Source organism: Platalea leucorodia, assembly GCF_965183815.1.
Source record: "Platalea leucorodia genome assembly, chromosome: 5".
Taxonomy (NCBI): domain Eukaryota; kingdom Metazoa; phylum Chordata; class Aves; order Pelecaniformes; family Threskiornithidae; genus Platalea; species Platalea leucorodia.
In genome coordinates, this window is record NC_138827.1 from 27,801,143 (window position 1) to 27,814,940 (window position 13,798).

At 45.4% G+C, this 13,798-nt stretch overlaps 1 protein-coding gene across 1 annotated transcript in view; it reads left to right on the forward strand.

The window, feature by feature from the left end:
- Window positions 1-8,999: 8,999 nt before the first annotated feature.
- The window catches only part of RAB3B (RAB3B, member RAS oncogene family), a gene marked incomplete at its 5' end in the record, with an annotated part of 53,270 nt that continues 48,471 nt past the window's right edge, over window positions 9,000-13,798 (forward strand). Inside the window, one exon of the mRNA XM_082312973.1 lies at window positions 9,000-9,020. Coding sequence (XP_082169099.1) covers window positions 9,000-9,020 — 21 coding nt within the window. The remainder of the gene's footprint in view (window positions 9,021-13,798) is intronic.

Genomic DNA, 13,798 nt, shown 5'->3' on the forward strand with positions numbered 1-13,798 from the left:
GGTGGTGATTCACTCTTGCGGCACCAGCCTGGTGCCACCACGTCAGCATGCCCCGAGGAGGAGGAATCTCCACTGACAGCTGCCAGCCAGTTCCTGTGGCCTGTCACAGGCAGTGGGGACAGGTTTTGAGACTCGAGTGATCCTCTCCGGGCTGTGAGAAATGTCGTGGCACAATTTTGTAATGGCTAAATCTGCGGTAGGTTCCTTCGATTAGGGACCAAAAAAAAAAAAAAGAGAGAGAGACCCCAAGCTTCCCTGTTCATAACTATGCTGGAAGCAGGGACTGGCTGACCTGTGCTTACAGCGTTCCAGGTTCTGACTCAGAACAGCAAGAGAGGCTGTTACACACCACCCCGTACTGGCACTCGTCCCAGGACGGGGCAGAGCGGCCCATCAAGCAAGGTGCGGGGAGCAGGCAGGGTACGTCCCGGGCATGGGATTACCGACTGGGTGGGTGCTGTAAAAACAATCAAGCGTTTCTGAGCCGCTCTCATGTTCTTCTTTGCTCTGACCAGCGCCGGTGTCTCCTCCTCCATTTCCCATGTCCCTGCCATGATGTGGGGGATGAAGGAGAGACAACTTCCTAGAGTTTCCCCCATCTCAAAAGGGCATGATCCCGTTGCTGCCTCTCCAAGCCAGGACAAGGGAGTGAAGGCCCACAGGAGTTGCGGGAGGAGCCAGGGCAGGGCTGAAGGGGCAGGACAGTCTGGACTGAATTTGGCTAAGGCTGTAGGTAACTGGTTGCTGGTTAGAGATCGTTTGTTGGTATATACTCATTTTTGGACCATTTTGCACACGCACAGCATGGCATAGGTAAATTCGCACACGTCTTGGGGACACAGCATGTGGCATATGTGCTGTTTATTCCACACTGAAGTGAAGAAGCGCCTGGGTGAGTGCTACCTATTCAAATAAGGAGGATTTTGTTTTCTCCTTGCGGTTGGCATGTTTTCACCTAACTTCCCCGGACAACAGCTGGTAATGAGCTGAAACTGCTGCTCTGTGTGCAAACTGTGCTTCTTTGGAATACAATTTTGTCTATGTATGCCCAATGCTTATCATGAGCTTAGACAATCAATCTTTTAGACTCAGGGCCATTAATATTATTACTATTTACAGCATCACACATAGCAGATCATCATCCTTGATTTAACTGCTGTGGTGCTGCTCTTGCTGTAGTAATAACTAAAGCAGTAAATAAAATACTGTTTGTAGCAAAGAGGGAACTGAAAAGATTAAAATTGTTTCCTTAAGTCAATTGTACTGTGTGAGGATGCAGTAACTTTAATTAGAAACGTTGGGAGAGTAGTAGAGTATGCATATTGTTCTTGATAAATGTGCTTGCGTGACTGCTGTGAGAAAGGCAGATAGATTCACATGTCAGAAAATAAGATAAAGCATAACATCTGCTCTTCCCTTCCACCTCCGTGGGCTTGTGGGAGTTCTCTCCTGTTCCCTCATTTGCCCATCTATAAATCTAAAATAATACAGACCTCCCTTACTGGAAGTCACGTAAGCAACTCATGACCATACAATGTTAAATCCTGGAAGGGAAGTGCACTAGGAGAGCTAACAATATTCACTCCATAAATTATAGAAACGTGGCTAAACAATATGATAGACAGAAAGAAGCACTACAAATTCCCCTGTCTCCTAATTAGAAGGGTGCATCCCTTCTTCCCTCAGTTAGCCCTGACTGAGAAAGGGCTTTTATAATGCTCCAGTGCAGCTGGATATAAACACTGGCATTTCAGGGATGGCGTGAAATCTGAAAATGCCTTTGGCAGTTAGGCTGAACAGTGGCTCTGTGCTTGTCATGGGATGTTAAATCAGGCGATCACTAAGCAGTGATCACTAAGTGAGCCTAAGTTATAACATGCCCTTTGCCTCAAAGGTGTAGGTATCTGCCCGTGACCACTTCCCTTCCATGTTGGCGCTTTATAGGGCTGTTGGCCCACACTGCTTTTCTAGATTGAGCATCAGTCAGCAGGCAGAGGGAAAAGCATTATCACCATCACCACAGACACTGTGTTGGGTAGAGTGGAAGTCAGGTTTTGGAAAAGGCACAAAACACATTTCCCAGAGCAACGAGAGGATTGCAAGGAGCTAAAAAGACTTTTGCAGTTGTCAAGCCTGTTAGGCTGTCTTTGAAATAACTATTGTAATGAGTCCGGGATTTTGTTATGGTATTGATTATTTCAAGTTGCCTACGCAAAGCTGATACCTTGTTTAAGGCTTAAATCAGGGCCTGGCTTATATAACAGTAATTTTAGTTGAGGTCTCGATGGCAAATAAGCATCGTCATTCTAGATGAGGGTAGAAAATCACACCGATGCTAGGTAGAATTGTCCCCTGAGCCACCTGGCAGATAGCTCTGACTTGAATAAAATGGAGAAGCTGTATGGTATCTCTGATCTGCAGCGAGGTGTTCCTTGAAGCTTCTCTGTAACTCTCCTGTGGTTGCTCCTAAAATGCAGACCTTGCCTATACACTAGTTATACAGCGCTGCCACACTCTTTGGATTTCTACATTCTCACAGTACTGTTAACGAGTCAGCTACCCTGGGGAAAATGTAGCAATAAAAGCAATTTACAGACTCCTTTAAAGTGGCTGAACTGTTACAAAGCTAAAGCTTGTCCAAGGGCTGGTTGACCTACAAGCCAGTCCAACGATGGTTACTGAAGATCACCAGATGTGCAAAAAGCTTTTATAAGTAGACAAAGCAATCTCTGTCCTGTCTGGGCAGTGTCCAAGCTGAGTCAAAGTGCTGCACATCAAACAGAACGGCACACCACGATGAGACAGGGCAGGAATGGGAAGGTGCTCTGAGGGACACGGCAGGGTGCAGAGGCACCTGCACTCCCCAATTTTAGAGCCTTGAGTTCAGAAGTGGTCCCTGGAGGCTGCTTATCTAGTCAACGAGAGAAGATAGGAACTCTGCAACTCCGGTATCTTTAGTTGGCTCCTGCTCTGGCTCTCTGGCCTCCTGTCGCAAGGAGCCACTCTCTCCCAGCACCGATTAAGAACCTTGTCTTTGTGCTTAGGCACTCGCTTAAAGACCGGCAGTGGGAAAACACGCTGCCATCTTTGCTGGGTGTTTGGGAAGCACCTCATTAACGTGTCAGAGATGTGTTTAAAATGCCCATGATTTTGTTCACTTTTTCTAGGGGATCATCTCTGAAAGCTGTTTTGGTTTCCCAGCAAGGGATAGGCCACAATCAGGTCTCTGATTTTGAATTTGAGGTCTGTAGGATTTTAAAGCCAAGAGGGTCTGCTGTAACCACTTCATCAGACCTCCTTCACAAGAGAGATCACAGCCGCTGCCTCATTTGTTTCGTCTTCTCACCAGCAGAGCTGTAGTTCCCGATGCCATGGCCACCATCACTAGGCTTCAGAGTTAACAGTTCTACTGAAGCGAATTCCAGAGTGCGCCAAGAATGGCAAGTTAGGGTCGCACCTGGGCCGGCGTTCCCTGCCGCCGGTGCTCCAGGAACGCCTGAGGTGATTCACATCCCCGGGAGCGGAGCACGGGGCGGGAGCGGAGCACCTGGACGGGTTCCCCGGAGGGCTCGGGCCGCCTGCCTTCCCTTCTGCCGTCCTTCCCCCGGCGGCGCCGCGCACGGCTGGGACCCCCCCTCAGCCCCCGCCGGGGCTCCCGCCCCGCCGCTCCCAACCGGCCACCGCACCCCGGCCCGCCGCGGCTCCGCCCCCGGGGCCGCCCCAGGTGCCGGCGGGGGGGCGGCTCCCGCCACGCGAGCAGCGGCCGCGGGACCCGCACGGCTCGGCTCGGCTCGGCGCGGCGCGGCTCGGCGCTGCCGCTCCTCCGCCTCAGGTAAGAGCCGCGGCCCCGCGGCGGGGGGAGGCTTCCTCCCGCGGCGGTGCGCGCCGTCGGGGCGCAGCCTTCCCCGTCGAAAGTAACGGCGAGGGGGGACGGGCGGCGGGGCGTCGCCCCCCTCCGGCTCCCGCGGCGGGGCGGGAACCGCGCTGCGCCTCGCCTCGCCTCGCCGGCCCCGCCGGGCCCCAAAAACTCTTCCCGCCCTCTTCGGTCCCGAGCGTCGGGGTTGTCCCCGGGCTCCGCGGGACGGCGGCGGGCGGGCAGGGCCGGTGGCGGGAGGTGCCCCGGCCCTGGAGGAGCCCCCCGCGGGGCGGGCCTCGGCTGCGGTGCCGGTGGGTGCCCGGCAGGCACCGGCTGGCGGGATGGGCGCTTTGTGCCCCTGAGGCGTGGTGTGAAAGGCAGACCTTCAGGAGCGACGGGGAGGAGAAGGTAACAGCGGTTGCATCTCTAAAATAAACATTTATCAGCAATGAGAGGTGATATAATACTGCTTTAGCTTTAAAATATCCTGAGCGAGGCGGGGGGGAGGCTGGAGACCGGGGCCTTCCCGGCTGTCTTCCAGCTGGTGTGTAACCTTTGTCGGTTCCTGTCACCCTGGGCAGTTGTTTTCTGCTCAGGGACTTGCAGCGCTTAAAACCAAAAGCTGTACAGCAGTAAAAGAAACTGCCGGGAAACACAGGATTTCGTTTTTGTTGCTGCTGCTCTTGGAAGGGGAGAGACCTGGTGCTGCCGGACTGCGCGGCTTCGCTGCAGAACACCCACCCGCAGGTCTGCTGTTTCGCCATACAGGTGGAAGATCGGACGTGCAGGCTGCGTGTACATTCATGCTGCCTTATAGCAGCAGGCAGTGAGCCCGTTTCATGAAGCCGAACAGATCAGTCATTCTAATTTAATTCATAAAAAGTATAAACTCTCTAATTTCTCCAGTTTATGCTGTACAAAATACACGTAGTCTTTTTGCAATGTGTTCTGAGACTATGCATTGTTTTTCCCCCGATGTTTTCTCCGTGCTTGCCAGCAGCAAGGCGGTGTCATCTGATGCTCACAGCAACATTGTGCTGTGGGATCGCAGGCAATATCGCTAACACCGGCGCAAGCGTTTCCACCTTTTTGCCTCGTAAGGTTCTGTCTCCACACTGTCCTCTCCTTACGGCACAGTGTGTTTGTGCAGTGCATCAGGTTGATTTGACCTAAATTAAGACTAACCTGACCAAAAAAAGAGGGGAGGGGATGATTAATTTTAACTTGGATTTTCCCTTGGCTTGAGACAATATAAGATTGTGGCTCAGAAGTTTAATTCATGTTGCTGTGCACTTTCTTGGTGGCAAACCTGCTTTGTTCCTCATCGCTCTCTCCTGACCCAGTGCTGCACTCTCAGTTGTGCTAATAACAGTTTGTCGGGCTTCGTAGTAGCCTGGATTAGCGCCGGGTTCAAATAAACCTCCTCTTTTAAGTGGCTTTTTTTCCTCCCTCTCCCTTCCAAGGTAAAAATGTCAGTGGAACTATAGTCTTGATCTGTGTGAATATGTACCCAGATCATGGGAGCACTGGTATTGGATTATAGTAGGTACAAGATTGAATCCCTATGCTGCCACATGTAAGCGTATAACTAAAAAGCTTTTATTTCCTGTTATTTCTGCTTGGTATCCTGGAAGTGGTTGTGTGTGCATGTACTGAGACCTTGGTGCAATCGCTGCCTTCAGGACTGTTTTATTAGGACAATTTGTAGTATAAGTCAGAAGAGAGGCAAATAAACGGATCTTTAAATCAAGTTTCCTTTGCAATTTTGACAAAACTGTGCTGCCCTCTTTGCAGATCTGATAGATTTTTGGGTAACAAATTGAGACTACTTACTAGCTGTAGGTTTTAATAACAGTAGTTCTTGCTACACCTAGGTGTAGCAAAGCAATGCCTGTAGTATTCGTTAGCAAGTGTTTAGACTTGTGTGTGTTTAAGCTAGTTTTTCCTACTTTCATTTTCACATGATCTGATGCAGCCCCGGATCAAAATGGGCAGGTCACATTTCAGGGTCTTGCTGGCTGGTCATAGCACCAGGGAAGGGCACTCATCTCCACCTAACCCTCCCCAGTAAGTCCATGTCTGTTCTCTGTTACTAGTTCTACGGCTAACATTGAGAAATGTCCTGAACTGGTAATTTCAGGTATGCTTCTTGCTGTAAAAATATGTCTTGTGCTTAAAGTTCTGCAGTACTTAGTGAGCTCTTGTAAATGTCTGCTTAGCTTACTGCAGTGTGGTAGTATTTTATCTTTGACGTGAGCAATAAGACTTAATATTTGGAAGTATTAGGTAATTAAAACATGGGAATTGCGAGGGTGCTTTTTATAATCCCGGTTAGCAGGTGGCTTTCTTCACAGCATGGAGAACATCACAGCACAGAGAAAGGAAGTAACTTGTTTATCACAGATTTTCTGCTTGGATGAGGAGGACGAAAGGCAGCAATTTAAACTTCTCCTGCACTGCAGAGGCATCCTAAGCTGGCCCTGTCTCTGCGTGGCTCTGGTTTACAGGTGGTCACTGCAAGACGATACCAGTTTCCAGTCACCTGATTTGGTCAGGACAGCAGCTTGCTTTTACCTTTAAATGAAAGGTTTTAGATCTCGTGACGCAGAAGAGCCTGTAACTCCGTCTCTTGTGCAGTGGTGGAGGGGTGTCTACCCGAATCTGCATGTGGCCTGACTCTAGCTCTAGATAATGAGTTCCATCATGTACCTGAACTTGCCTTATCCTCCACCACCACGGGAGGGCATGGTCACGGCTTTCTCCGTAGAGCGCTGTATCCCAACACAGAAGGTAGCTGTGCCCTGCCTTCCAGCTGGGAAAGGAACAGCAGGGTGTTACACGTGTCCTGTAGCAGAGTTGTAACAGGTTCATCTTGTGTCTTGCTCTGAGTGTTTTTATGTCACTGCTACTTGAGTGTATTCAGCAGTGAGATACTTGGAAGTATTTCACTATTGCCAGTTTGTGCTTGGAAAAATCGAGGCAGGCTGGAGAGCCCATCAGAAGGGGACTAAAGTCCATTATCTTGGCCATCGCTGCAGTGTTTGTAACAGGAAGCAAGGGGTTTAATGATGGGGAGTTTTGTAATAGCGATCAACCTCTTCAGCTCACGCTGTTCTCTGGAGACAGGGCTGGATTCAGGGTCAGCCTCAGCTAACAGTTCTGTAGATCCAGAAATTGGCTGGCTGCTGGGGTTCCCAAACTCAATGGAATATTCGGGGAATTGCGGAAATCTCTGCATCCGCCCTTCAGGGCATAAAGAGGTCGTAAATCTCTTGTTCCATGCATCCTTTGGGAGAGAGCTGAGCTGGGCTCGGTTAGTGGCTCCCCTTTAGAAGAGGAGATCTTTGTACTGTTAAATATTTTTCTGTGTATCTTCTGGAGTAGCATGCTTGCCAACAGGCATGGAACTGTGTGATGATAAAAGAGCCGCAATGAAAACACTCATAGAAGAGAGTAAAAAATGTGGGAACTTCTATTTCTTTATATTTTTTGCCATTGTAAAATTAGAGTGACTAATTCCTCCTTCCTGAGAGTTTTGTTGTGGCTCTGAAATGGACTTTGAGGATATTGAACATTATTCAGGAAATGGGAGAGGCATGGCTCCAGACACAGAGACATTTGGCTTGAGGAAATCTTTCTAACAACAGTCCCAGCCTGCTGCCTAACAAAATCTATTTGTGAAGTTAGAGAGTTGATGGGAAAAGGGTGATATCTGCAGGTTCTTGACTTTTGTTCCATATCCAGCAAATTCTTAGAAGACCTTTTAAAGCCTGAGTTCCCAAATCTGAATGGGTAGTAATAATAATAATAATAATAATAATAATAATAATAATAAAATAACCACCTACTTTGTTTTTATCCTTCAGAGGTTTTTATCCTTCAGTTGTCATGCATATATTGAACTCATTTGTAGAATGTGAATTCCGGACCAAATCAACTACAAGCATCTTCTTGCAAGATGGACTCATTAATAAATCATTTTTAGTTTTTGCTGTCAAGATGAGGGGCTCACATTTTTAAAGTAATAAACACAAACTTAGTTTTCTTTTTGTTTACACTGTTGAATTATTTTTGTTCTAGATCTATCAATTAGGTTATTCGGATGACACCTCAAAATCAAGTTCTGGACAGTACTGAAGTGCGAGCCACAGGCTCTCACAGGCAGCAACTGTTGCAGAGGGCAGGGGTGTGAGAACAGGAGGAAACGTAACCGATACCGCAAAGTGTGCAATACTTTGGGCAAGAGCAAGGTGCTGTCTTGTTGCCAAGTGAGGTGATTGTCAATTGTGTGGATCGTGAGAAAGGATTTGTCCTTGTTTGATCCAAATTCTGACCTGGAATAGGTGGCTGCTGCTTGTTATTTACATAAGGTCTGGGTTTGTCCACATGTTTTGGCAGTCTCCACAAGGCAAGATCATGTAAATCAAGATGACAAACGTGGTTTACCCTTATTTACTGGAGAGGAAATGCACCAGAGAGAAAGTTGGCCTTTAGATTATATTAGCCATGAAAAGGAGGACTAAATTCTGTTATGTTTTTCTGCTCTAAATCTGGAATAACTATTACTTTAAGGCAGTTTTTTTTATAGATGTGCTGTAAGGGGGGTTGCAGACATTTACATGTCCTATTGCAGTTTTCCTTTGCAGCACAGTAGACTTTGACCCAGGCTTTGTGCGAAACACTGATGTATACAGATGTGTTTCAGCTACTCCTTGGTTCCATTTATTTTGCTGCCTTTCTGCAGGAAAGGTGTAATGATTCCTATCTGAGGCTTTGCATCTACTTGTAGGAATTATCTGGAACTTTTGTTTTAGATTAGTCTAGATAACATCCCTTTAATAAATTTTAAACTGATGGCTCCAAATATCTGCTGTTACCTTAATACCTGTCACTAACTCAAGCACTGTTTCTGTTCTCTTTGTACGCTGCAGGGCTTTCCCCTTTACCTTCAGTGAAGGAAGCTCAGACCTTTACACAGCAGTGTGTTCACTGTCTAACCTGCCTACCCGTTAGTCTCTTACATAATATTCTCGTTATCCATCTTTACCGTAAACATTGTAATCCTTTTGCTTCTACATCGCAGGTTCAACAGTGTGACCACTCTCTTGATTCATATACTCACAGCAAAGCCTCCATCTGTCTCATGGATTATAGATCTAAATTGGTAACTATCACTTGCTTGCAATATTTATTAGCAGTTATGTTAATTGTTCATACTGTGTTTTCTGCTTCTGATAAATCTCTCTTGTAGTACTAGCATTTGTGTAAGACTCCTTAAGGTCGTGACCTTATTTCCTTTATGAGCTTTATTCTTAGGACAGCATACATTGGCTGTAAAAAAAATTCCATTATTTGACAGAAATCTGATTCAGGATTTAATTCCTGAAAAATAAAAACAAATATTTTTTTTCAGATGACAGAGCACATAAAGGACTAAGTTTTTATAACAGAGAATTGACATAGATGTGTAATTTGTGAACTAGAGTTCACTAGTATTTTTAATGTAGATGCACTTTTTAAGACTTTTGGGGAAAAAAAAAAAACACAAGGTATTAACTCTTTTGAAAATAAGTTGCGCTGCATGTCAGTAATGTCTTTCATGGATCACTGCTAAGCTGTAAATGTTAGAGATGAAGAAATCTTTTGGTTTAGCTACTTTTTTATTTCTTCCCTACCGCATAACTTACAGGATAGTTTCCACAGTCTTTTAGCATCTTCAGAGCTGTCTACAGTGCTCCTGGCCAATGCTTCTGTAGGAGCCTTGGCAAATGTGTGATCTATTCGAGTTTAGCACAATGTATTGACTTTAGCATTATGTATGTGTTGGTTTTTGTTTTTTTTAACTTCTGCCTTTATTTAGCCTCATTATTTCTGCTTTTACTAAATGAGTGTATCTAGTACTCTCTTTTCTTCCTTCCACACTCCTCAGTGCCTGTGGGTAGCCAGGAGTCTAACAGGTACAGCTGTGTTTGTGACTGTGCCCCTTCTCACGTTGCTTGCTGTTACCAGTTATTCCTTCCAGACTGATAGTCGTTAACTTCGTTCTCCAGTTTTCTCTGTTGGCTGATCTTGAGCACTGGAACTCAGGAACAATAAAATGGAAGTAAGATAAAGGAAGTTTGGACTCTGAAATAAAGGAATGGTTTAACACTGGTAGCTCTGTAAGGCAGTAAAATAGCATGTCAGGAGAAACAGCAGAGGCTTAGTTGCTGATCTCACACAAAACGAGGCTGGACCCAGCCTGGAGTAGCATGCTGTCCTAAGATCTTTGACTCGGAAATATAGAGGGGTGGTTTGAACCCCATCTTCTCATCTGCCTAATAAAAGAAACATGTGTGTGCTAGCGGATGATGATGAAACAGTTAAACAGTTACATTTAAATTGTTACTCGTCCTATATAACACAAAACATAAGTAGTAAATTTCAGGTTTGGCTTTAAAAATAAAGCAGTGACAAATATTAAAAGATGTTTTTACTGTTAGAAATGCACAGAACTTGTAGTATACAGAATATACAGGTTCATAACAAGTTGAAATCGCAGATATGCATTTGTGTGTAGTTTGAAGGGTAAGTTCCATCAGTGTGACCACGTTTCATGGTTAACTGAGGTGACTGACAGCAGACAAGGAGACCCTTTTCCAAAGGCGATTCAAAGTTCTTCCTTGCAATGTTGTGAGAGAGAGAGGAATGTGGAAACGTCCATGTCTGTGAACAGACCAGTGTGGTTGCTAATACAGAGATGCCTAAACTTCCAAGTTAATGATCAGATTTCTTGTTTCTTGTCTGTGAGTGAACAGAGAAGAACAGCCCTCCATTAGTTTGTAGCCAAAATGATAAAGTCTGGAAACACTTGAATTGAACATCAGTTCTTTTCTGGAAATAAATGGATGGCAAGATATATCAGTTCATTTCTAGCCAACACCATCAGCTTTAGACAGTTCATGTACTGCTTTTCACTGAAGTTGGCCGTAGGCAGTAAATACTGCAGAACTGGGTCAGCAGTGACCACTTTTAGTGATTTGTAAGAGCAGTAACACTTTGATGGTTCGTGTTGCGCTACGAAACAGTTTGATTCTTCACCATGATGCTGGTCACAAATTAAAAGAGCACAGCTGTGTGGAGCCATCTATATGACACGTTTCAGTGAGTACTGAAAGCAGTGAAGTCTGGTTTCCCATGGAGGTGTCTTATGGTGATAGGCTTCTTTTTTTTAAACTTCATTAGACCAAAATAGAAAATAAAGGCAAGAGAGACACCTTGACTGAGGTACGTATTCTTAGGTGGCTAATAAGCTCTGATTAAGATTTTATTGCTTTAGAGCATTTGTAGCATCCCCCTCCTATGTGGTTTCTCTGTCTAATAAAAGGTGAGCTCACGCTGCAGGCTTTTTCCTCAACAGGGAAATAAAAAGGTATCTCATAGCTACATAACTGCCTATTCTCGCAAAACTAGCTGGAAGTGGATGTGTTTGAGACCTTGTTCCCATTGCTAAAGCATATGGGGAAAACAGGTTGTCAATATTAGTATACTCTTAGCTACAAAGAAGTGGGATGCCCGGGCAAAGAGCTAAAAGATGCACGGTCTCATACTGAAGTGTTCTCAAGGACAATCTGATTGGCAGCTTTTTCTTTTATTGTGTAATAGGTTTTCTGTAATGTAGCTAAATCTTTCCTGTATAGATATTTTCTTGAGGATTATTCCAAGGCAGTCAAAAATGGAAACAGTCATGAGTCTCTCTTTTATGCTCTGCATGCCAGTCATATTTGACTTGGTCTTCTGTAACAAAACCCTGGTTAGTCTGCATGTGCTTGTAAAACAGCAGAGATGCTGCTGTATTTGGAGTCATCCTAAACAAAGAGCGTGTGTAGTTGGGTGCCCAGAGAGCAGGGGGTTACACCGCCAACTAAACATCCTTTCACCAAGGAGGGAATAAAATCCTCTGGGAGCGACACCTGTGCGAGCTGTTCTGACGAGTTGGACAGGAGCTGCCTGACACGGGCGCATCGTCACCTTTTCCCTCCGCTGCTGATCCTGAATCTCCGCCAGGTGGGGAGGGCCTGCAGGAGATGCGATTTTCTGGACCTTTCTCTCAGTAGCATAGCAACTGCCACCGCTTCCCACCGCTTGGTCCCCTCCACTTGGCTCCCTCAGCTGTGCTGGATCAGGAACTGAACCAACTTTAAAAACAGCCCTGCAAAACAGGAGAAGTTGTAGGAGGATTTATTTTTAACTGGGATCTCTCTGTTCTCTGAACCAGCTCTCTGCATGGTCCTCAGGACTGGCATAACTAGGGAGCACTTGGAGCAGGGGTGGGACAAATGGGGAAGAGGAATGGAAGGGAGGAGAACTGGGAGAAAGTTCTGCTGGTTCCAGGCTTCAGGATTCAAGCACAAATTCAGGGACAGCCCTGTGAACGGTTTCAGAGTACAGCTTCAGTAACGGTCTGCAATCAGAGGAGTAATCAGTAATTAGTACTAAAGTCCTTTCAGTTTCAGTCTATTGACCAGAGGAGGGGAAAGAGAAAAGTCAAATTTAAGCAAGGGGATGGAATTTTCTTTGAAATTTTTGTGCTTCAATGCCGCCTCTAATGATTCAAGGAGCCGGCCTGCAGCATCTTCAGTGTAGCACAGTGGCACGCGCGGGCCAGCGAGTGTTGTGCTTCTATGACAACAGCCCCGTGTTCTGTGCAAGTATCATTTGATCTTATTTTCTGCATTGTGCTTCTAACAAAGTTGCTCTAGCTGGCCGCATTCTGTAATTGCTTTTTTAACTGAGAAAGTCGCATTTGTAGCCAGGTACACTTTTGATTATAGCAATCTAGGGGGGTTAATAGAAGCAGCGATGTTTCATTTAAAATATCAGCTTGGAGCATGCGGATGGATTCTGCAAAGGTAGGGGTAGAAAGAAGATATTGATTCCTGTATGATTAGTGGAATACTTCTTTGTTAAAGGTCTGCCTCTGAATCTTTGAATGAGTAGGCTTCAAGTGATGAGGGCATCTCATTTTTTTTCAAGTCTCTGTGAGTGGCATGCAGAAGTAGAGTTTTGGGGTTTTTTTCACCTTTAGTAAGTGCACATGTGTTCTCAGGGGTATTTGTGGAAGTTACGAATGTGTATGAGGAAGATAAATTACTCGGAGAACTTCTTACTGTCTTCCAGCTTGGTGATGGTACAAATCAACTAATCATCTGGATTCATAATTTTTGCAGCTGAGATTTCTAAGGTTTGAACTGAGGCAGTGAGTGCGTTGGCCTGAGTGTGTGTGTGTAAGTCAGTTGGATGTTGAATTCTTCATTTTAGAAATTCCTGTTAAGAACCACAAGGCATGAGTAGAAGAGCCCTTTTCTGATACACTGGTGAGAAGAAAATTTGTACTTGGGTTTTCTGGAGTGCTTGCAAAGGACTGTAGTCTTAGGAATAGCAGCTGAAGTTCTGAAGAGTGTGTGTCAGAATTGTGTTGTATCCTACAGAGGATCACTTGTGGGAAGATTTTACTGCATTCAGTGCAGCTGTTGACTATTGAGCTACGGATAAAGTTCTTCAGAAACTGTCCTTGTTAATGCAATCTGTGAACAAAATGTCTGCTGCACCAGCCCTTTTCTATGTGAGAAAGTTGCATGTGTTTAGTCAGAGATAAACTGTCATGCATATTTTACTGAAGTTTAAACTGGGTTGGTTTTGGTTTGTTTCCCCTCTGTTGGGAATTTAGGTTAAATTTCCATCCCAATTTAAATTGCCCGTGGACAGCATTTTGGTTCATAGCTGTTTAATTACAGTGAGTTTTGAACTGTTTGTTTTTTATTGTTTTGTTTTCAGTGAGTGAATGAGTGAAGTCCTGTGTGCAGGTGAGACTTGCTAAGAAGGAAAGTATTTGGGAACATGGTGAGAGTAGACATTGGTGGGAGTTTTGTTCCCAAGATGCCCAAAAATCTGAGTTGAGGG